This window comes from Pimephales promelas, chromosome 19 (assembly GCF_988280905.1).
Source record: "Pimephales promelas chromosome 19, fPimPro1.hap1.1, whole genome shotgun sequence".
NCBI lineage: Eukaryota > Metazoa > Chordata > Actinopteri > Cypriniformes > Leuciscidae > Pimephales > Pimephales promelas.
In genome coordinates, this window is record NC_142787.1 from 31267735 (window position 1) to 31291103 (window position 23369).

Here is a 23369-nt window from a genome sequence, read left to right on the forward strand (position 1 = left end):
TATTTTTTTTTTTTTTTTGCATGATGCCTTTCAATGAACAGTTCTTGCACTGTAAAAAATGATTTATTATTATTATTATTCTGAAATTTCAGAAGTAAATTCTACTGAAAAAAACAATGTAATTTACATGAAAAAGTTAGTTCTGGCAAGAATTAAAAAAATAAGGAAATTCCATATCAGTACTTAATTCAAGCGAGTAGAAATGAAAGTGTAAATATCAACATTATAAAATTAAGTAAAAATTACTCAACTTTTCTGATACTGGTGTTCCCATCATGCACTGGACCTTGAATAATTAATGAGGTTCATTTTTCACTGTTTTCCAGCTGTATTTACACTGTTTTATCATTGATTTTGTTGTCAGTATTAGGAACTTGCCATTTTGTGACATTTCGAGCAAATATTTTCGAAATATTTTCGAAATTCAAACACAAAAACGACCCATCAAATAAAAAAAAAATTGTTGGTTTAACTTAAAAAATTAAGTAACCTGGTTGCCTTAAAATTTTAAGTTGATTGAACTGGAAAAAGTGAGTTAATACAATGAAGGATATTGATTTAATCATCAGAAACTCAAAATAATAAGTGATCTCAACTAAATAAATTATTATAAAGTTGATTTGACAAATATTTGTTGTGATAACAAATCTTGAAAATATTTTAAGTGTGTATTGTCCAAGTATTGAGGTCTTTGCAGTCATGATGTTTATTGATTCGAAAGATAGCCCGTGGTTATTTTAAGCAGCTTAGTGATATCATATTTGTATTCATTTAGTGAATAATAACTTTAGAAAAACAGCATCAATGTACATATGACGCTTTAGAAAAGATTCTCTTTTTCTGAGAATCAAACATCTACTGTGTGTACAGCCCGATTAACCAACTAATGACACTTAGCCATGCAATGTGACCAGTGCAGTCTGATTTATCAATGAATCACTGTTATGTGCCGGTTCTTTTTGATCAATAAAAACACGCAACATCACCAGAGTAGTCTGATTTATGAACAAATGATTTAAAGAGGTCATGAACTGGCTTTTTAAAATGTATTATATTGTTGTCTGAGGTCAACTTATGAAGCTTGCTTAGTTTTTACATTCAAAAACTTAAAAATGAATACTGTTCAAGATTTGTTATCACAACATATTTTATTTTGTCAAATCAACTTTATAATAATTTATTTAGTTGAGATAACTTATTATTTTGAGTTTCTGATGATTAAATTAATCTCCTTCATTGTATTAACTCACTTTTTCCAGTTCAATCAACTTAAAATTTTAAGGCAACCCAGGTTACTTACTTTTTTAAGTTAAAACAACAATATTTTTTTTACAGTGTATTAATCACAACATTTTTTTCTTTTGTCAAATCAACTTAAATAATTTATTTTGTTCAGATAACATTTAATTTTGAGTTTCTGATGGTTAAATTAATCTCCTTCATTGTATTAACTCACTTTTTCCAGTTCAATCAACTTAAAATTTTAAGGCAACCCAGGTTACTTACTTTTTTAAGTCAAACCATCAATATTTTTTTTTTTGAGCCTATCTGAAAAACACTTGGTTTTTTATGGGCGTCTCACACTGAAGACTTGGAAGTAAACGCCCACTGCTGTGAGTGGAGAACAGTTTTGCATATTATAATGAGTTTCAACTCACTCGTCGGTGCACTTGGGGGAATTTACTTTGAAAGCGTCCAATGTTGTAAAATGGCAACCCATACATGTTCGACCCAGAGTCAACAATCCAGCATCTTCTGTAATTTTGCCTGGCCAAACTGGAGTTAGTGTAAAAAAAGCCTAAAAAGTGGGCTATTTGTAGACACTAATTTCAAATGAAAAGTGAGATCTTTTCTACTTCGTCGTGTTCATGGCACTGCACTCTGTATTTTTCTCCCAGTAAAAAGCTAACGTAAGCTGGAAAAGAGTGGCTCCAACACAATAAAAAGCGAACAAATCCAACATGCTGTGCCAAAGCCACAGGCTTTACCAGGGCCCACGAGGATAAAAACATCATTTGCTAAACCTGACACATTAAGAAATGGCGTACTTGGGTTAATAGAAAGCAGCACCGTTTTCAACCTGCCGACAAACATGAGCTGCCACTGTGGCTCCGCAACGCCATCCATAACAACACCGAGGCTGTGAACCTCTGAAGCCAAGAAGTGCACACACATCTAATAAAGCTCTTTTTACAGTGCAGTCACCAATGCGGTACGTGTGCTGCCTTTACTGTAAACTCTCACATTTAATAGCTCTTACAAATCACTAATTAGCTCTATGCAAGCAGATATTATCTTTTTAAAGCTTATTTAGGAGGATTCGTCATCTGAAGCCAATATATATATATATATATATATATATATATATATATGAAGAGTTCAGATGCAAAAGCCTCTAAGTGCCATTTGAAATTTTCTTCTAGAATGGTCATTTTTATCAAGCTTGTATATTTAAGTTCAGTGATTTCACTTAAATGGCAATGAAGATTACCTATTAATTGTCATTTAAGTGAAATTACTGAACTTAAATATACAAGTTTGATAAAAATCATCATTAAAGAAGAAAATTTCAAATGGCATTTAGAGGCTTTTGCATCTGAACTCTTCATATATATATATATATATATATATTAACTGCCCTGTATTAATGAATAAAAATGAATGTACAAAACCCTGATAAGAAAATAAGTAAAGAGCAGAGCCGATAGTGGAGATCCAATTGCTAAATGGGTGTTTCGGGCTCATGCACTCTTAAAAATAAAGCTTCTTTATTGATATTTATGGCTACATGGAAAACCTTTAACATCCATGGAACCTTTCCATTCCATAATAGTGGAAAAAAAGGTTATTGATTATTAAATTGCTCTTCACATGACTGAAAAACAAAATTGGAGTTGGATTTACTTGAAAAAAGCTAGGCAACTTTTTTCACTCAGAAAATGCTAGTAAATTTACAAAGATTTGTAAAAAAAAAAAAAAAAAACTAAACATATTTATCAGTAGCTTTAATTAGAAATCTTTACACTGTAAAAAATATTTTCAAGATTTCTTAACACAACATATTTTCTTTTGTCAAATCAACTTTATAATAATTTATTTAGTTGCAATAACTTATTATTTTGAGTTTCTGATGGTTAAATTAATCTCCTTCATTGTATTAACTCACTTTTTCCAGTTCAATCAACTTAAAATTTTAAGGCAACCCAGGTTACTTACTTTTTTAAGTCAAACCAACCCACATTTTTTTTTTTGAGCCTATCTGAAAAAACACTTGGTTTTTTATGGGCGTCTCACACTGAAGACTTGGAAGTAAACGCCCACTGCTGTGAGTGGAGAACAGTTTTGCATATTATAATGAGTTTCAACTCACTCGTCGGTGCACTTGGGGGAATTTATTTTGAAAGCGTCCAATGTTGTAAAATGGCAACCCATACATGTTCGACCCAGAGTCAACAATCCAGCATCTTCTGTAATTTTGCCTGGCCAAACTGGAGTTAGTGTAAAAAAAGCCTAAAAAGTGGGCTATTTGTAGACACTAATTTCAAATGAAAAGTGAGATCTTTTCTACTTCGTCGTGTTCATGGCACTGCACTCTGTATTTTTCTCCCAGTAAAAAGCTAACGTAAGCTGGAAAAGAGTGGCTCCAACACAATAAAAAGCGAACAAATCCAACATGCTGTGCCAAAGCCACAGGCTTTACCAGGGCCCACGAGGATAAAAACATCATTTGCTAAACCTGACACATTAAGAAATGGCGTACTTGGGTTAATAGAAAGCAGCACCGTTTTCAACCTGCCGACAAACATGAGCTGCCACTGTGGCTCCGCAACGCCATCCATAACAACACCGAGGCTGTGAACCTCTGAAGCCAAGAAGTGCACACACATCTAATAAAGCTCTTTTTACAGTGCAGTCACCAATGCGGTACGTGTGCTGCCTTTACTGTAAACTCTCACATTTAATAGCTCTTACAAATCACTAATTAGCTCTATGCAAGCAGATATTATCTTTTTAAAGCTTATTTAGGAGGATTCGTCATCTGAAGCCAATATATATATATATATATATATATATATATATATATGAAGAGTTCAGATGCAAAAGCCTCTAAGTGCCATTTGAAATTTTCTTCTAGAATGGTCATTTTTATCAAGCTTGTATATTTAAGTTCAGTGATTTCACTTAAATGGCAATGAAGATTACCTATTAATTGTCATTTAAGTGAAATTACTGAACTTAAATATACAAGTTTGATAAAAATCATCATTAAAGAAGAAAATTTCAAATGGCATTTAGAGGCTTTTGCATCTGAACTCTTCATATATATATATATATATATATATATATATATATATTAACTGCCCTGTATTAATGAATAAAAATGAATGTACAAAACCCTGATAAGAAAATAAGTAAAGAGCAGAGCCGATAGTGGAGATCCAATTGCTAAATGGGTGTTTCGGGCTCATGCACTCTTAAAAATAAAGCTTCTTTATTGATATTTATGGCTACATGGAAAACCTTTAACATCCATGGAACCTTTCCATTCCATAATAGTGGAAAAAAAGGTTATTGATTATTAAATTGCTCTTCACATGACTGAAAAACAAAATTGGAGTTGGATTTACTTGAAAAAAGCTAGGCAACTTTTTTCACTCAGAAAATGCTAGTAAATTTACAAAGATTTGTAAAAAAAAAAAAAAAAAACTAAACATATTTATCAGTAGCTTTAATTAGAAATCTTTACACTGTAAAAAATATTTTCAAGATTTCTTAACACAACATATTTTCTTTTGTCAAATCAACTTTATAATAATTTATTTAGTTGCAATAACTTATTATTTTGAGTTTCTGATGGTTAAATTAATCTCCTTCATTGGATTAACTCACTTTTTCCAGTTCAATCAACTTAAAATTAAGGCAACCAGGTTACTTACTTTAAGTTAAACCAACAATATTTTTTTTTACAGTTTAGTAATCACAACATTTTTTCTTTTGTCAAATCAGCTTAAATAATTTATTTAGTTCAGATAACATATAATTTTGAGTTTCTGATGGTTAAATTAATCTCCTTCATTGTATTAACTCACTTTTTCCAGTTCAATCCACTTAAAATTTTAAGGCAACCAGGTTACTTACTTTTTTTAAGTTAAACCATCAATATTTTTTTTACAGTGTAAGCTAAATTTACTTGGATTATGGAATTAAGTAAACTTTACAGAAAATAAGTAATTTTAACTTGGCTAGTAAAAGGTTGATTAATATCGATTTAGTTGACATTTCCTTTGCCTTTGCATTACTTTTCACTAAAACAATAATATTATTAGTCATTTATACAGAAGGATGTGCTTTACTTAGATCATCTATTGTATATTACAAATTCAGAAAGTTTTGTTTTCAATGGGACCACAACCGATTGATTTAAAAACAAATCACGCCGAGTTCACGCAGAAACATGCATGTGGCAGTCACTGTAAAAAATATTGTTGGTTTAACTTAAAATTAAGGCAACCAGGTTACTTATTTTTTTAAGTTCATTGAAATGGAAAAATTGAGTTAATACAATGATTTAAACATCAGAAACTCAAAATATTATGTTATCTGAACTACATAAATTATCTAAGTTGATTTGACAAAAGAAAAAATGTGATTACAAATCATGAAAATATATTTTTTTTCACAGTGTACATGGTCTGACTGAACACCCGAGTCGACACGGCAAAACTCAGAGCTCAAAGACCTGACATTGGAGGGCAGGCCTCCAGGGAGAGGACAGGGACATCATCACATCATCACTTGGTCATTTAGAGACTCTCCACACCAGCTTTTGAACTGACACTTACTGTTTCCCCCCAAGAGTTCAATTAATTCTGGTGTGAGTATCAGCCGCAGGCCTGCAGTGTGAGTCCTCTAGAGCTCACTGATTCATGTTCACGGTTGACCCGTGCCTCGCAGAAAACCCTTGTGACAGGCTGTTGGTGGGGCCGTTACAAAATGGCAGAGTTAGTCATGACACACATTTCCATAATAGCTTTGGAGGGTGTCAACGAGGCGGCGCTTGAATGAGAGCAGGCAGCACAAGCTAACAGTTGTATTGATATAAATAGAGCTGCCAGAATCAGAGGATCTACGAGGAACACTGAAATCCTGCAGCCTAATTGTGTGGGGATTTTTCTTTTCTTTTCGTTTTTTGCCTCAAAAGAAATATGAAGATGAAAATGCTTTTCTTTTTGTTTCATGCAGGTTAGAGTCCCCCCATTACATAGAGTCCCCCCATGGGACAATGCTGTTCAAACAGCCCCAGGTCTGAGAAAGCCAATATAATCGTATTAGTATCGGTGAGGTTGTAAAGAAGTCTTTTATGCTCACTATTTGATTAAAAATACATTAAAAAAACAGGAGATTTGAGAATAGACCTAAAGATTTGTACGTCTCTAACATTCATGTGTAAAATGGGTTACGTGTTCAGTGCTGTTTTAATGAAATGTGTCTATCCAAACACATGTGTACACTTAACCTCTTGTAGATAAATAAATAATTGCGATATTGCGAGATATAAAGTCAGAATTGCGTGACGGAAGTGCTTATCTCACAATTGCGAGTTTATGTGTCGAAATTGCGAGTTATCAGGCCAATTCTCAAGGGGGAAAAAGACTAACTTTCCCCCCTCGGAATAGTTTATATCTCACAATTCTGACTTTATCTCATGCATTGACTTTTTAACACACAATTGTGACTTTATATCTCACAATTCAACTTTATATCACGCAATTCAACTTTATATCTCACAATTCTGACTTTATATCACGCAATTCTGACTTTATATCTCGCAATTCTGACTTTATATCTCGAAATTCTGACTTTATATCACGCAATTCTGACTTTATATCTCGCAATTCAACTTTATATCTCGCAATTCTGACTTTATATCACGCAATTCTGACTTTATATCACGCAATTCAACTTTATATCTCGCAATTCTGACTTTATATCTCGAAATTCTGACTTTATATCACGCAATTCAACTTTATATCTCGCAATTCTGACTTTATATCACGCAATTCTGACTTTATATCACGCAATTCAACTTTATATCACGCAATTCTGACTTTATATCACGCAATTCTGACTTTATATCACGCAATTCAACTTTATATCACGCAATTCTGACTTTATATCTCGCAATTCTGACTTTATATCTCGCAATTCTGACTTTATATCTCGAAATTCAACTTTATATCTCGCAATTCTGACTTTATATCACGCAATTCAACTTTATATCTCGCAATTCTGACTTTATATCTCGAAATTCTGACTTTAAATCTCGAAATTCTGACTTTAAATCTCGAAATTCTGACTATCACACAATTCTGACTTTATATCACACAATTCTGACTTTATATCACACAATTCTGACTTTATATAACGCAATTCTGACTTTATATCTCGGAATTCTGACTTTAAATCTCGAAATTCTGACTATCACACAATTCTGACTTTATATCACACAATTCTGACTTTATATCACACAATTCTGACTTTATATCTCGCAATTCAACTTTATATCTCACAATTCTGACTTTATATCTCGCAATTCTGACTTTATATCTCGCAATTCAACTTTATATCTCACAATTCTGACTTTATATCTCGCAATTCTGACTTTATATAACGCAATTCTGACTTTATATCTCGCAATTCAACTTTATATCTCACAATTCTGACTTTATATCTCGCAATTCTGACTTTATATCACGCAATTCTGACTTTATATCACGCAATTCTGACTTTATATCTCGCAATTCTGACTTTATATCTCGCAATTCTGACTTTATATCACGCAATTCTGACTTTATCTCATGCATTGACTTTTTAACACACAATTGTGACTTTATATCTCACAATTCCTACTTTATATCTCACAATTCTGACTATATATCTCACAATTCTGACTTTATATCTCGCAATTCTGACTTTATATCTCGAAATTCTCACTTTATATCTCGCAATTCTGACTATATATCTCACAATTCTGACTTTATAACATGAAATTGCGACTTAATATCACGTAATTATGACTTCATATCTCGCAATTGCGAGAAAAAAAAGTCAGAATTGTGAGATACAAAGTCGCAATTACCTATTTTATTTTTCATTCTGTGGCGGAAACAAGCTTCCATAGAAATCTCAGCATTGACTGAGCGCAGAGACGTGTAAAAAGAAAAAAGATAAAATCACCTCTGAGATGTAAAACATGCCTCATTAGTCCTGAAATGGGCATTCACTGCCAAATAGCTATGAAATGAAGACATTAAGACTTCTGCATGGTACTATATTAATCAAATTAAAATGATATAATGCTAATTACATTTTGTCTAGAGAATGAATATTGTGTGGAAAGAGACAAGGACGTGCAATCTCAATTTCTAATGCATTCTTCCGTGATGTCAACATTGATATGCACCGTCCTTTAGCATCTGAGGACACTAAATATGTAATTCCCTTCCAGCCCTGACACATCGGCCATCCTGCAATCTGAGGTGACATAAATCAGCCAAACATCTGCATCTGCACTCTTCACAGACCTGATCTCCACAGGTCCCTTGAGAGCCCAATGCCCTTCACACCATCTTACTCCAGTCTAACACTCCTTTCACAGGAAGAATCCTGACGCAAACGAAACGAGAAGTATGGCTTGAACGTAAACATCACATTTCATGCATAAATCTGCATTGCAAAGTCGCTTTAGTCACAGTTAGGGATCAGGCTCCAGGCAAGCACAGGGAACATGTTTTGTCAGGTAACCTAAATATATGCTTCCTGTGGTAACATCTAAATGAAGGGGTTTAATTCGAGTCAACATTTTGTGTAATATGACAGAATCAATCAGACCGGATGACTAAAATTAAGTCATTAACATCCTTTGTGTGGTGGAATTTAATTATCATTGATGCTCAACAAGTATAAAATATCACCGTCCACAACAAAAGAGCAGAGGAGGCAGGCAAGAGGCAAACACTCCTTTGATAAATAAAATTTGTAAGACAAGTAGAGCACTGTTGCAAACATAATATATATATATATATATATATATATTTACCTCAGTTCAATGTCTTCATATACCCTACTGGATAACACTTTACTTAAAGGGGTGTGCATAAGACTGACATGACACCTTCATAACCATGACATGACATGTTTTTTATGAATATGAAGTAGGGTCTATGCATGTTTGTGACAACTGTAATTAAGTGTCATTCGCCCAATAATGACATTTTGAATACAAATATGCCATTAAGATGTCTTTGTTATGACACCTTGACATAAACCAATACATCATAACCTGTCAGTGTCGTTGTCATGACAACTCGACATTAAATTAAATTAATCTGTAATCTTTGACATTGGCTGTCATGAGGCATTATAACTGTGTCATGAATATTTTTCGTGAGCTCAACTACAGTAGCACTAAATGAACTTGTCATTAAAAAGTTATAATAAACTTTCGCAAAAGCGTAAATATCCAACGCACATGGCACCCTTTAACGTCAAATGAGACGCAGATATATTTGGGCAGAAGGCGCCCCCTAGTGGTCTAACCCTTACCCTACACCATACCTAAACTTAACCATAACCGAAGCGTCTCATTAGACGTTAAAGGGTGCCATGTGCGTTGGATATTTACGCTTTTGCAAAAGCGTTGTATATGGCGCTTTGGGATGAGAATGCGTGGTTGTGGCTTCATGACAGCCAATGTCAAAACCAACCACCTGACAGTTTAATGAAATATTAACCAATAAAGCTAGATGCTTTCTTAAGTTTGATCATTAATCTGATATGTCATGTTTATGACAGGTTGTGTTGTCTTAGTAATGTCATGTTGTCATGGCAACGACACTGACAGGTTATGATGTATTGGTTTATGTCAAGGTGTCATAACAAAGACTGTCATATTTGCATTAAAAATTTCCGGTTCCTCCTATAGCCCTGCAAGATTTGCTCTTTTTTTAAGTGTGATTTAAACTTACACTTCATTGATGTTGTAAATTTTGTTTTATTGATGGGTAAATATCACGTCCATACTTTTAAATGGAAAAAAGTAAGCCCTCCTTTAATATATTTCTATGTGATTTTACTCAAATATTTCAGAGCTTCAAATACTTCAAAAAAACGTAATAGAAAGTTTGAAACTTTATGTCTCTCTTTATCAAAATATTTACTTTTTTGGTATTTTAATTCCTGTTATGTGATTGTCTTGACCCCTAAATCCATACTCTGTATTGATCTAAATTGAAGTGTCTTACAGTTTTGTTTGTCCCCTATCTTGTTCTGTACATAATGCAAAAAAAAAAAAAAATTATAATAATAAAAAAATTATAATAAAAAAAAATTACAGTTGTCACAAACATGCATAAAACTTGATAAACCTTCATAAACACGATTATGGTGTCATGTTAGTCTTATGCACACCCCTTCAAGTAAAGTGCTACCAAAAAGAATAAAAAGTGTAATTGAAGAGTTCAGATGCAAAAGCCTCTAAGTGCCATTTGAAATTTTCTTCTTTAATGATGATTTTTATCAAGCTTGTATATTTAAGTTCAGTAATTTCACTTAAATGGCAATGAAGATTACCTATTAATTGTCATTTAAGTGAAATTACTGAACTTAAATATACAATCTTGATAAAAATGGTCATTTTAGAAGAAAATTTCAAATGGCATTTAGAGGCTTTTGCATCTGAACTCTTCAATTATTAAAATAAAATGCACTTCCACAATAATCTTATGTATAATGTTTTCCAGTCCAAATACTTGTAATTAGCAAACAGCAACATCATCCCCCAGTACCAATCATTGAAGGATATACATCCTACAAAGTTTTAAATAAATTACCGAAACCGAACAAATGTTACATGAAAGTTTGGAGAGTTAGTGCGTCTCTGGCCGGGTTTGTGGCCCTGTGATAGTTCTGCCCTCGAGCCCCTGCTTTGATCGGGCCCTGCTGTACATCCAATTAATCAGGACCCAAAGCACAGTACGAGAAAGTTGAAAAGATCAGTAAACAGTGACTCTACATGCAAAAACCTTAACAGATCGACCACTGAGAGGAACACACACACACAAGTAAACAGAGCAACGGCTCTCCATCAGAGCCATCCGCCAATTCTATCCAAGTCATTCCCAGAATCAAGAGTAAAAGCCTGCACTTACTATAGTGAAGTTCATAACTTTGAGGATCCAGATGGTGAGAGCGAGGTTGACCACGATGAGGATCATGAGGAGGAGGACAAAGAAGTAAAGGCAACGTTTCCGCCAGCCGTAGATCCCCACTTTATACAGTTGCGGTTTTTCAGTACTCTGGACATTGTTCCTATGAGGGCACTGTTCCTGGGTCATCTGAAATTACACACAAATACAACATTAATTGAAGATTTTAGAACCAGTAATACAGTTTTTATGGATAAACAATATTTAATGTGGAATTATATTGGATTAACCTGTTTTACATGAGGTATTCATATGTTAGAAACGTACAGGTGTAACTCCTGAACCGTCCTGCATCCGAAATCAAATATTTCGGTAACACTTTACAATAAGGTTCAAACTACATTCGTTAACATTAACTAAGAATGAACAGCATTTGTTAATCTTTGTTAATGTTAATTTCAACATTTACTAATACTTTCTTGTTAACATTAGTTAATGCATTGTGAACTAACAAACAATGAACACACTGTAAACAAATATTGAAGGTTTAACTTTAAAAAAAGTAAGTAACTTGGGCTGCCTTAAAATTTTAAGTTCATTGAACTGGAAAAAGTGAGTTAATACAATGAAGGAGATTAATTTAACCATCAGAAACTCAAAATTATATGTTATCTGAACTAAATAAATTATTTAAGTTGATTTGACAAAAGAAAAAATGTTGTGATTACTACACTGTAAAAATTTTTTTGTTGGTTTAACTTAAAAAAGTAAGTAACCTGGTTGCCTTAATTTTAAGTTGATTGAACTGGAAAAAGTGAGTTAATACAATGAAGGAGATTAATTTAACCATCAGAAACTCAAAATAATAAGTTATCTCAACTAAATAAATTATTATAAAATTGATTCGACAAAAGAAAATATGTTGTGATAACAAATCTTGAAAATATTTTTCATAGCAGCTATGAAACAACCCAGACAGCAACATAGTGTTGGCCCACATCTGGTACACATGGGTTCCACATGGTCCAGATCTGGGCCGACACTATGTTGCTGTCTGGGAATGTCTAGTGAAGTTTTGTTCACGCATCAGCTGAAATCAGCACACACCAAAAGATTGATTTTTGGGATTTAAGAAGTGATATCGGTCCACCAATGTGAAAATCGGTTCGAATCGAGGTCAATCCAATTAAAACTTTTCTTGAAAATTGAATAAAAGATTGTTCAAAACTATATATGCAACATAAACAGAAAGACTACGGTTTTAAGAAAGTTATTTTTCTTTATTTTATTGTGGTCACTCTTATATTGTACATCACAGACCCATGAATCTTTTCTTATCTTTATGTTTATTCTTTATATCTTCTTCCTGCTAATGCACAACTATTTGCCTTCCCCCTTGCAGAGGAGTATTAGCAAATTAATTATGCTGTTTTTCCTCGTTGAGTCCCAATAATCACTTCACCTCTTATTCAGGTTAAATCTTTGAAAGCCTCAGAAACCCCATTCAGACACGCTGAACATCAGAATAGCCGAAGGATGTGCAATTATTTATTGTATGTGCATATCTCAATGATGCAAAGAGGTTTTTATTCTTAATTATGGAGACACCAGACATCAATTATTTTTAATAAATGGTGCAAATTGCCTGTCCTGGGAAGAAAATATTGTATTTTAAATAAATATTATTTATTTTTTTTTAAAAGCACTATGTTATTATAATTTTTTTGTATAATATATTCATTAGAGAAAGTCAATGTTCTTGAGCTTGTGTTAACCACAGACCTGATTTCAAGCATTTAACCAAAAACCCATAAAAAAAAGAAAAAAAAGGAAAACGTCGTCTTGCGGACGATGGAAACAGAAGAGATAAATGCTCTGTGGTTTGGCCATAAAACCTCTCCCATGCATCAAGGGTTAGTAAGTGTTCATTAAGTGTGCACTCCAGGATCTCGGTGTAGTAGGACGTAGTACTACTCTTTTTGCATTATGTTTTGCTCTTACTATTTAGTAAGGAAATATTGGTAACACTTTACAATAAGGTTCATTTATTTAACATTAGTTAATGTATTAACTAACATGAACTAACCATGAGCCAATTTGTTACTGTACTTGTTAATCTTTATCAACTTTAGTTAATACAAATCCAGCATCTCATCTGGGGGTGAGTAAATACTGACAGAATTTTCATTTTTGCGTGAACTAACCCTTTAAGTGCAGTAAGCCACTAATTTTGGTACTTGCGACTCACCGAGGCGGCGTGTGCGCTCCACTTTAATTAGATTATGCCATACTACTTAAGCTTTCATTTTAAATGCATTTCATTTTTTTAACTTCTTCAGCTTACACTTGTATAATCCTGTCATTAAAAGTACTATTTTAACAATCTGAAACGCAAGTGTCAAAGCGCATGGCGCAAGTAACTTTGTGGGCGGGTCCCGGCGCTGTTGCTATTTTCCCGGCGTGATAAATGCCTCTTGCGCCTGGCGCAAATCTAAACGGGTTTGGTCTGAAGTAGCTTCATCATTCATAGGTGTGGTTTGGGCGTAACGTGAAATAAACCAATCAGAGCGCCATCCAACATACCCTTTAAGAGCAGGTGCGCATGTTGCATGACGGATTGTATAACGGCGTGTTTACCAGGCGCGCGCCAGGAGCGTTCACAGCCGATGAGACCGACGCTCTTGTCAGGGCACGTGAAAGACAGAGAGGTGACGTTGTACGGGGATGGGAGAAACTCTCGCACATCAGCGTCGGTAAAACATTATAGCCTATACGTGTGTTTCTTGCCACTATTGGGCAAACAGGTCTGATCCAGTACAATTAGCCTTAAAAAATGGGTAATTGGTTTTTTCATCTTCATGTAAACCACAATGATTTCCCTCATGTGTTAATATTTTTTCTTGTTATAATGTATGATTTGCAAAAATAAAAACTGCTGCATCTGTGTTGATGAGAGAATCAGTGTATGTGCGTTATGTACCCGCTACATTATGGCCAAGCATGCGCGCTTAAAATAGCATTATGAACAACGCGCAACACGCCACTGACTTTAGAACAGGTTTTTTCTAGTCAGCGGCGCAATTGTTGTCTGGAAGTGTAAAATAGCACCAGGGAATGTTTGCACCGAAACACGCCTCCTTTTTGTGCCGATTTGTTCATTCCCTAGTTTACCGACGTGCGTCTGTGGAGGGGAAAATCCCGCTTTGCGCGCGTGCTAAATAGGAATGAGACATGCGTTTGTGTATAAAGTCATTTGCGCCGGGTGCAAGACAGGGCCCTTCCTGTGCATTGCATTTGTAACATATTTGTTTAACAAATGAACAGGTCACAAAATGCAATTACAGCAATGCACAAACTGTGCACTTTCACTTTGATGTTGAATGTTCATTGTAGTAATAAAACGACATGAATAATTGCATAATCATCTGGAAGCTCAATTACATTTCTGCAAAATGTCCTTGTACGCTGAAAACAACAGCCAGCCAACATCCACAATAAAACTTAGCCTGTAATTAAAGGAAGGCTTGAATGCAGAGCTCAGAGTCGTTCCTGCTCCGGGGCTCACGCTACTGTAAAGAGACTTGCTGAAGGACCGGTCAGGTGAAGTGAAAGCACTACAGCGCTGGATCCTCGGGGAGCAACTCACTCATCTGTGAACTCAAGTGTTTGTGTCCTACCCTTGTCAGCCGCAAATACTACAGATGTTAGCCGTATCGTAACAGGGACCGGTCACAAAATAAGGAGGGAAATGACCTACGGTTAAAGATTAAGGAAAACCTCAAAATAGAGCATAATACACTCACTGTAAAACAATATTGTTGGTTTAACTGAAAAAAATAAGTAACCTGGTTGCCTTAAAAATGTAAGTTCATTGAAATGGAAAAATTGAGTTAATACAATGAAGGAGATCGATTTAATCATCAGAAACTCAAAATATTATGTTATCTGAGCTACATAAATGATCTAAGTTGATTTGAGAAAAGAAAAAATGTTGTGATTACAAATCATGAAAATATATTTTACAGTGTAAGCCACTCTAAGAATATTATTGTAATTTATGCATACGTTTATTTACAACATTGTAACGATTTGGAATTAAGTTTATTATGGTTGAATATAGTAATGTGGTCACGCTAAATGTGTCTCTATAGCATGCATTGTGTTTATCGAGCAATTTATACGCGAAAATGAGTTTTTACGTGCATAGGATATGCATAGGTTTAGTAGTGGTGTGGGGTGCGTGTGTATTATACTCAATAAAGTGTGTATCATGTGAAAACAAAAATAATATATTTTTTTGTGTATAAATTGCATGATAAACACAATGTGTGCTATAGAGACAGGCTGAATTAACAAAGCTCGAAATGCTGTAGATGTATTTTTCACGAATCTAGTTACATAACTAATGTCAACAAATTGAATCACACCATGGGCCCTATCATACACGCGGTGCAATGCGGCGGCACGACTCAAGTGTTTTTTGCTATTTTCAGCCTGACGCGGTTATCATTTTTACGTCCTGTGTCACGTTGTTTAGCAAATGCATTTGCGCTCATTTGTGCACCCATGGGTGTGCTGGTCTGAAAACGAGGTGTGTTCGGGGGCATTGTTGGCGCATTGCTATTTTTAGGCAACTGAAATAGACTGTGCCAACTGATACCTGGTCTAAAGTCAATGGCACAGTAATTTTTTAAATTTTTTTAACCTGTTACGTGTCATCCTCCTTTTTTTTAATATACATGAAAATGCACACTTCGAACTTAAATGGTTGAAATTCAAGAATACTTTGGAAGTGAAATAAATTAATAAAGTGAAACAGAAAAAAGTTATAGAAGTTTGAGTTTATGAAAATGTACAATGTAAAAAAATTGATAATTCATATTTTATATAAATATATATTTTCAAAACCTGGGTGACTCTAAAACTGCAAAAAAAAAAAAAAAAAAAAAAAAAAGCCAAAAATCTGAACTAGTTAGGTTTAAAATTTTAGGTTAATATCTCAAAAAATGAGCTTTCAGTGAGATTTTGTTTGGCCGCAGTACCAAAGTTTTCCACTAGGACACAATTCATTAGTGCCTATATAAGGGCGCCTCCATTTCCATATGTGTTTTGAGTGATACTGTATGAACCATTATTTCAACAATTTTCATACAATTTATGAAGTAGAGATCCTATTTAGAAGTAATATGAGAAGTTCGGCAGATTGAATTCAACCTCTAAGAAACATAAAAAAATAACAAGTATGAGTAATCCGCCATGGAGCGAAAGCGAAACTGGCATTTAAAGGGAATTAGAGATGAGACTCTGATTTTTATATTTTTTTTGCATTGCAATTAAAGCCCGAAACACACCCATTACTCATGAAGAGAATAGCGACAACCCCTTTAGACCCAGACAATTTTTCCCGTTGTTAAACTAGCAAAAGTGTATTCGGACACAACCTAAATGTGCCCTGCGCTTAAATCGTTAAAATAGGGCCCTATTAGTGTCATTAGTGAAAATAAATACATGCAAAAAATATTAAACAATAAAAGCAGTAAAATGCATTAACATAATAGGGTCATATTTCTTTAAATATGCTGAGACTGAAAACACAGGTCTGCAGGGCGCAGCTTGAATCTACACGAACACTTGTTTTCCAGGCTCAGTGTGGAGCATCGAGGCTCAGGATTTAAGACTAAATCCTGCTTTTATAACAAATGTCATATGTTCCCTTTGTTCTTTTTGTGAGTCTGGCAGGTTGCAGCACTTGAGATTTTAGAGAGGATGATGCTTTACTGTTGGCTCGAAAAAAAGGAGGATTGTCAGAAAGCCGCAGAATATGAAACACCTGCTTGTAGTTTAGCCTCCCTCCCTGGTGCCGCTTGCAGGAGCACGGCTGTCATACCCTCAGCCATTCCTCCGTTTATATACATCGCTTAGAGCCAAAAGCAAATACAAAAACAATCAACTTTGCTTTTTAAAAAGCACAAAGTGTATTTGTTTGTTTGTACATTTAGCGATTGTGTCACCGAGACTCGTGAGGCCACTTGTTTCCTCTGAGCTATAAAGAGTCTTCTGTACAGTCTTGTGATTGTGCCTTCACGGTAGACTTTGTTGTGATCCCTGCAAAATATCATCATAACCATATCAATATTGGGTTTAAGAGACCACTCAATCTTGTTTATTTGAGGTTATAAAGAGAGGCAGATTATTACCCAAAAGCCTATAAAGTTGCTTCTATGTTCTTCAAGCAAAAAAGGTTGTTTTTTTCACTACAGGTTCATTCAAATTTTAGAATCAACATAAAAGTTAAAGAAGCCGTGGAGACATATACGGCAATATTATACAGATGCATGTAGCAAATATTTAACAGAATCTTTTTTTGAAATATTTTGATTATGCACACCAAAGGCTGCATTTATTTAATTAAAAATACAATAAAAATAATAATACTGTGAAATATAAGGGCTTTTACAAATTAAAATGAATTTTTAGCATCATTACCCTCACGATCCTTCTGAAATCATTATATGCTGATTTTCTGCTCAAGAAACATTTCTTATAACTATCAATGTTGCACTTTAAAAATGCTGGGTTGTTTTAACCCAATTTTGGGTCAAATATGGACAAACCCAAATGTTGGGTTGAAAATGTAATTAAAAAAATGTAACCCAATGGCTGGGTTTGTATATATTTGACCCAAAGTTGGGTTAAAACAACCCAGCAATTTTTAGAGTGTGGAAATTGGTGTATTACACTTAATTTTTTTGTGGTAATTATGACACATTTAGTCTTTTTTTTGTTTCAAAATTCTTAGAACTTTTCACAAATCTACTTGAAGACACTGTTTTACGAAATATTTATGTCAATTTTGATCAATTTAATGTGTCCTTGTTGAATAAAAGTTGCAGTTTCATTAAAAAAACTGACTCCTAACTTTTAAATGATAAATAAAACAATTCAATATACAGTTCAGAGTCTTGCAAATGGCAAAAAAAATTGTAAATTCAGCCACTATTTTATATCTCAGAAACACTCATACCACTCATACTCAAACCATCATAATAATCATATTATGAGAATGATGTTCATTCTACTGTGAAGAATGAGCAGCCCAGGAGATATACTATATATATATATATATATATGAAGAGTTCAGATGCAAAAGCCTCTAAGTGCCATTTGAAATTTTCTTCTAAAATGATAATTTTTATCAAGCTTGTATATTTAAGTTCAGTAATTTCACTTAAATGGCAATGAAGATGACCTATTAATTGTCATTTAAGTGAAATTACTGAACTTAAATATACAAGCTTGATAAAAATGGTCATTTTAGAAGAAAATTTCAAATGGCATTTAGAGGCTTTTGCATCTGAACTCTTCATATATATACACACACACAATATGTAATATATTCTGACATGACTGACAGTCGCACAGTCTGGCTTGGCTTGACACAGTCACTGCAGTCATACAGTATTGTATAACCTGACAAGCAACAATTGTAAATGACAGGAAAAAAAATGCAACTGAACTCTGGGTTAGTTTAGTTCATACATCTTTACTCTTCATTTTCACAACTGTCCTTCACAATAGATCCACAAGCAGCATAATGAACCCGCTTCAGAAAATGTGCTTGTTATTTTAATGATTCACAGGTAGAGGCCAATTGCAAGGCAAATGTCTCATCATTAAAGCAAACGTTTTGCGTAAACTCATGCGAAACATCTTTTAGTGTTTTAATTTTATTGAACAAATGAATTGCTTGACAATTTGAGTACTTTTGCAAAGCATCCAATGTAAATATGGCTCATTAGCCTCACTGTTTGCCAAGGTAAACTGGTGTTTAAGCTAATGTTGTTGCACTCCACAGGTAATATCGGCTCTGATTAAAATTGACTTGTTGGGAAATAAAATGTGCTTTTAGTAAATTAGAACTCAGTCGGGTACTGATATTGGAATCGTGCAACATGGATTTACTCAGCATGATTTCAGTACTACATGTCACTGAATTTAAAATGCGTCCAAGCCATTTCTCATTCTCTAGATTAATGACTGAAAAAATGGAGCTGATGACCGAGTTAATATGGCAGGAAATCCTGAAGTATGGCTCTTAAAACTTAAAATGATAAGCAAACAAAAGTCATGTTTGGCTATATGCATAGTAGCACTCCATCCCAAATAATATGGATAGTGTTTAGATGGGATAGATACAGTTTTTATCTTACAGCAAGGTAGTGCTAATGTCTGAGCAAGGTGACCATTTGAGCTTATAAAACTTAAACTTTGTTTTTTTTTTCTTTTAAATAAGTAATCATTTCGCTTGATAAGACCCTTATTCATCGTCTGGAATCGTTTAAAGCCCTTTGAACAGTTTGCACTGAAACTGTCTTTTGGACCTTGAACCGTTTGGACCCCATTGAAGTCCATTATATGGAGAAAAATCCTGGAATGTTTTCATCAAAAACCTTAATTTCTTTTCGACTGAAGAAAGAAAGACATGGACATCTTGGATGACATGGGGGTGAGTAAATTATCAGCAAAATGTTTTTTTTAAAAGTAATACTCATTTAAGCAGAATGTCTACTAATACTCTAATGAGGGATAGTTGACATGTACACTCTCAGAAAAAAGGTACAAAAGCCGTCACTGGGGCTGTACCTTTTTTAAAAGGTAAACTTTTGTCCATTTCAGGTGCTAATATGTACATTTTATGTGCTAATATGTACATTTCAGGTGCTAATATGTACATTTTATGTGCTAATATGTACATTTTAAGTGTTAATAGGTACATTTTAGGTGCCATGTACATTTCATGTGCTAATATGTACATTTTAGCTGCTAAAATTTAAATTTCAGGTGCTAATAAGTACATTTTAGGTGCTAATAAGTACATTGTAGGTGTTAATATGTACATTTTAGGTGCTAATATGTGCATTTTAGCTGCTAATATGTACATTTTTAGTGTTAATATGTGCATTTCAGGAGCTAATATGTGCATTTTAGGTGCTAATATGTATATTTTAGGTGCTAATATGTACATTTTAGGTACTAATATGTACATTTTAGGTGCTAATATGTGAATTTAGGCGCTAATATGTACCACCAAGGTACCAATATGCAGCCTTTGGGTACAAAAGTGTACCTTTTGAAAAGGTACAGCCCCAGTGACAGCTTTTGTACCTTTTTTTCAGAGAGTGTAGTTGCAGGTTACTCAACAGAATGTATAAAAGGGACCATCAAAATAAAGTGTTACCGATTAGTCATAAAACATAAGTCTGGCATGACTGCAAAAACAGCTTCTCATTACTGTATGTAACACCTGAGTTAAAAATAAAAAGGCTTTTACATTATAAATATGATAGATGAGTCACATTTGAAGCTGCTGTATAAACCACACATCAATTGCATTCTATATGAATGTATGTTGCTCAGCTACCATTAAGAATCTTTAGTTACACAGTGTTCAAAACAGGATTTCCCTTTCCAGGCTTCCACATTCTGCTCGTTTCTCTAGTGGAATCTTAAAAAGCTTCCATAGGCTAATCTCAGACTGCATGGCTCAAACTCTCAGAGGCCTATGATCACGTCCGGGGCGGGGGAAAGCTGTTTTTGACTCGGACACTAAAGGGCAAACTGTAACCAAACGTCCCATAACCTTCACAGCTGTTTCCTTCACTCTCCAGCCAAACATGCTATCTCCCAACATGGCATCCACACAGACAATCACAACAATCTAACAGCGTCCCTTCGTCACCAGTAAAAACACAGATCTTTCCACAGCGAACCCCGTTGTTACTTATTTATAGCAGCATGCTTCCCAGAGGGCGAGAATAATTGAAACCAAATGTGTGGAGGCAGTGAGACGGGGAAATAGAGCGGCGGTAGCATCTGGACAGGAGAAAAAGAGAAAGAGAGAAGCGGGAAAACTCTTTCTCTAAACTTTTTGGCTTCCAATTAAAACAGGAGAGCCCAGCGCACTGCCAGAATACTCCAATACAATGGGACAGAAAGGAAGAGAGACAGAGAAAGAGACGAAAATAACGCAGCAACCCAGCGCAGACAGAAAACTTCCTCAAAAATGAAGTAAGCGCAACCCTGTCAGGATGTCCTCGCACAAAGACAAACAACAATGAGTTTAAAACTTACCATCCTGACCATGGCTCTCAATCTGAAGTCCGAGCTAGTCCACACGGATAGACACCACTTAAAGATGGCATGAGTCTCTGTCTTTCTTTTTCCGACTTCAGGCAGTCCGACACTGTCAGCTTTTCCAAGCCAAAATCCGTCAGTGGGAATTTCCTGGACTCTTACAGTAGTCTGGTATCCACAGACGGAGAACAGCGACTGAGTCTCTGCTACCGTTTGCCTGAGTAACTGCCCCCTGGTTTGAGGCCAGATATAGCACTAGGAGACACATGGGGGAAGTTAGTCTGGGGGTTTTATTTTAGGACAGCCCATCACCCTCTATTTGTGTGTGTGTGTGTTTCAGCATGCAGCCATGGGAATTGGGAATGCATTTAAAGGGGGGGTTGACTGCGATTTGACTTTTTTCATTTTAAATAGTGTGTAATGTTGCTGTTGGTGCATGAACAGTATCTGCAAAGTTGCAGCGCTGAAAGTTCAATGTAAGCAGAGATATCGTCTTTTAAATATCAGGAAGTATATCGCCTACAAAAACGACTCGATTGGGACTACAACAGGTTTTAGACGTCACTAACCCACAGTGGTGGAGGAAGTACTGAATCTCAGTATTTAAGTAAAAGTAATAACCGGATAAATATTTACTTTAGTAAAAGTAGAAGTAACACAATGACAACCATACTTAAGTAAAAAGTACATGATTTTAAATGTACTTTAAGTATTAAAAGTAAAAATACTTGCATAATAATTGATTCTCTTAATTACTATTTTCTAATGATTAATAAAACATTCAACCTAATACTCCTATAATGATGTTCAATAATGATGGAAAAAAAATTGATGTCACCATTTCTGAAACAAGCCTGCAATTAGGCAATATAAGCCATGCTTATCCTTACTGTATGTTAATAACTATGTTTGGCAGTAAACGCGATTAATTTATGGTGTAATTCTGAACCTCTTGGCTTGCCATAATCCTAACCAAACGTATATTACACATGGTGCGTTTCCTATGCATGTAAAAACACATTTTCGCGTATAAATTGCACGATAAACACATTGCGTGCGAGACGCATTTAGTTGATGTATCTATGGCAACCAAACGTCACTGGTGAGACAAACGTGCAACGAACGGACAGTCAGATTACGTTTTGGCAGGGGGAAAACTGATCAGAAAATGTAATGAAAATGTAACAGAAGTTGTAGAAATGTAGTGGAGTAGAAAGTATAATAATTGCTGCAAAATGTAACGAAGTAAAAGTAAAAAGTATGCACTATTTATTCTACTTAAGTAAAGTAAAGATACGTGAAAAATGTAGTTAAGTAAAGTAACGAAGTATTTGTACTTCGTTACATTCCACCACTGCTAACCCACACATTTGCATTAATATGTATTCGAAATATGCAAAAATGGGCATGGCCATATTTCTGCGCTCGTCGAGGGTCAGGTCTTCTGTGTTCGGGCTTCCCACGGACGTTGTAGTTCGTCAACAATGCATATAATTTATGTTTGATTATGTTCATGAAAATGACGATCGTAATCTAGATCTCTGTGCTGCGCATTTTATGGAAGACAGCTTCCAGAATCTCCACGAATTCAACACCGGATTCAACAAGAAACTGTTACTAAAACATGAAGCAGATCCAACTTTAAAACCAGAGGCAGCAGTTGTTGGGCCACAACCTGTAAGTAGGCGAAGATTTAATCATTTTAAATGTATTTGCATGTATAATTCCAGATGTAACCTTGTGTTTTATTTTTTTTCAAATGCCAGCGCTGGCTTTATAGCCACTACTAGTTAGCCTATGCTATTTTGTGTCTACGACAAACGCGTACAAACATTATGGACCTGAATTTTCTATAAGTACTAATGTTTTAAACGTATTTTTCATGTATATATGCTTTATGACGTTATTTTCGATTTGATCAAGAACGTAAACATGCCAACGCTGTTTGAGTAACATTAGTAGCCAGTCAGTTGCTATTGTTGCCAATCAGATGCTATTGTGTAAAACAAACGTGCATAAACTTAAAAA

At 34.6% G+C, this 23369-nt stretch overlaps 1 protein-coding gene across 3 annotated transcripts in view; it reads right to left on the reverse strand.

The window, feature by feature from the left end:
* sgcd (sarcoglycan, delta (dystrophin-associated glycoprotein)) overlaps positions 1-23369 on the reverse strand; it is a 225730-nt gene that overhangs the window by 68405 nt on the left and 133956 nt on the right. For 2 of the 3 annotated variants that reach the window (XM_039676954.2, XM_039676953.2), the window contains exon 2: positions 11211-11396. In XM_039676954.2, coding sequence (XP_039532888.1) covers positions 11211-11396 — 186 coding nt within the window. Of the gene's footprint in view, positions 1-11210; positions 11397-21338; positions 21596-23369 lie in introns of those variants that run through there. The other variant, XM_039676952.2, reaches the window with a different exon arrangement.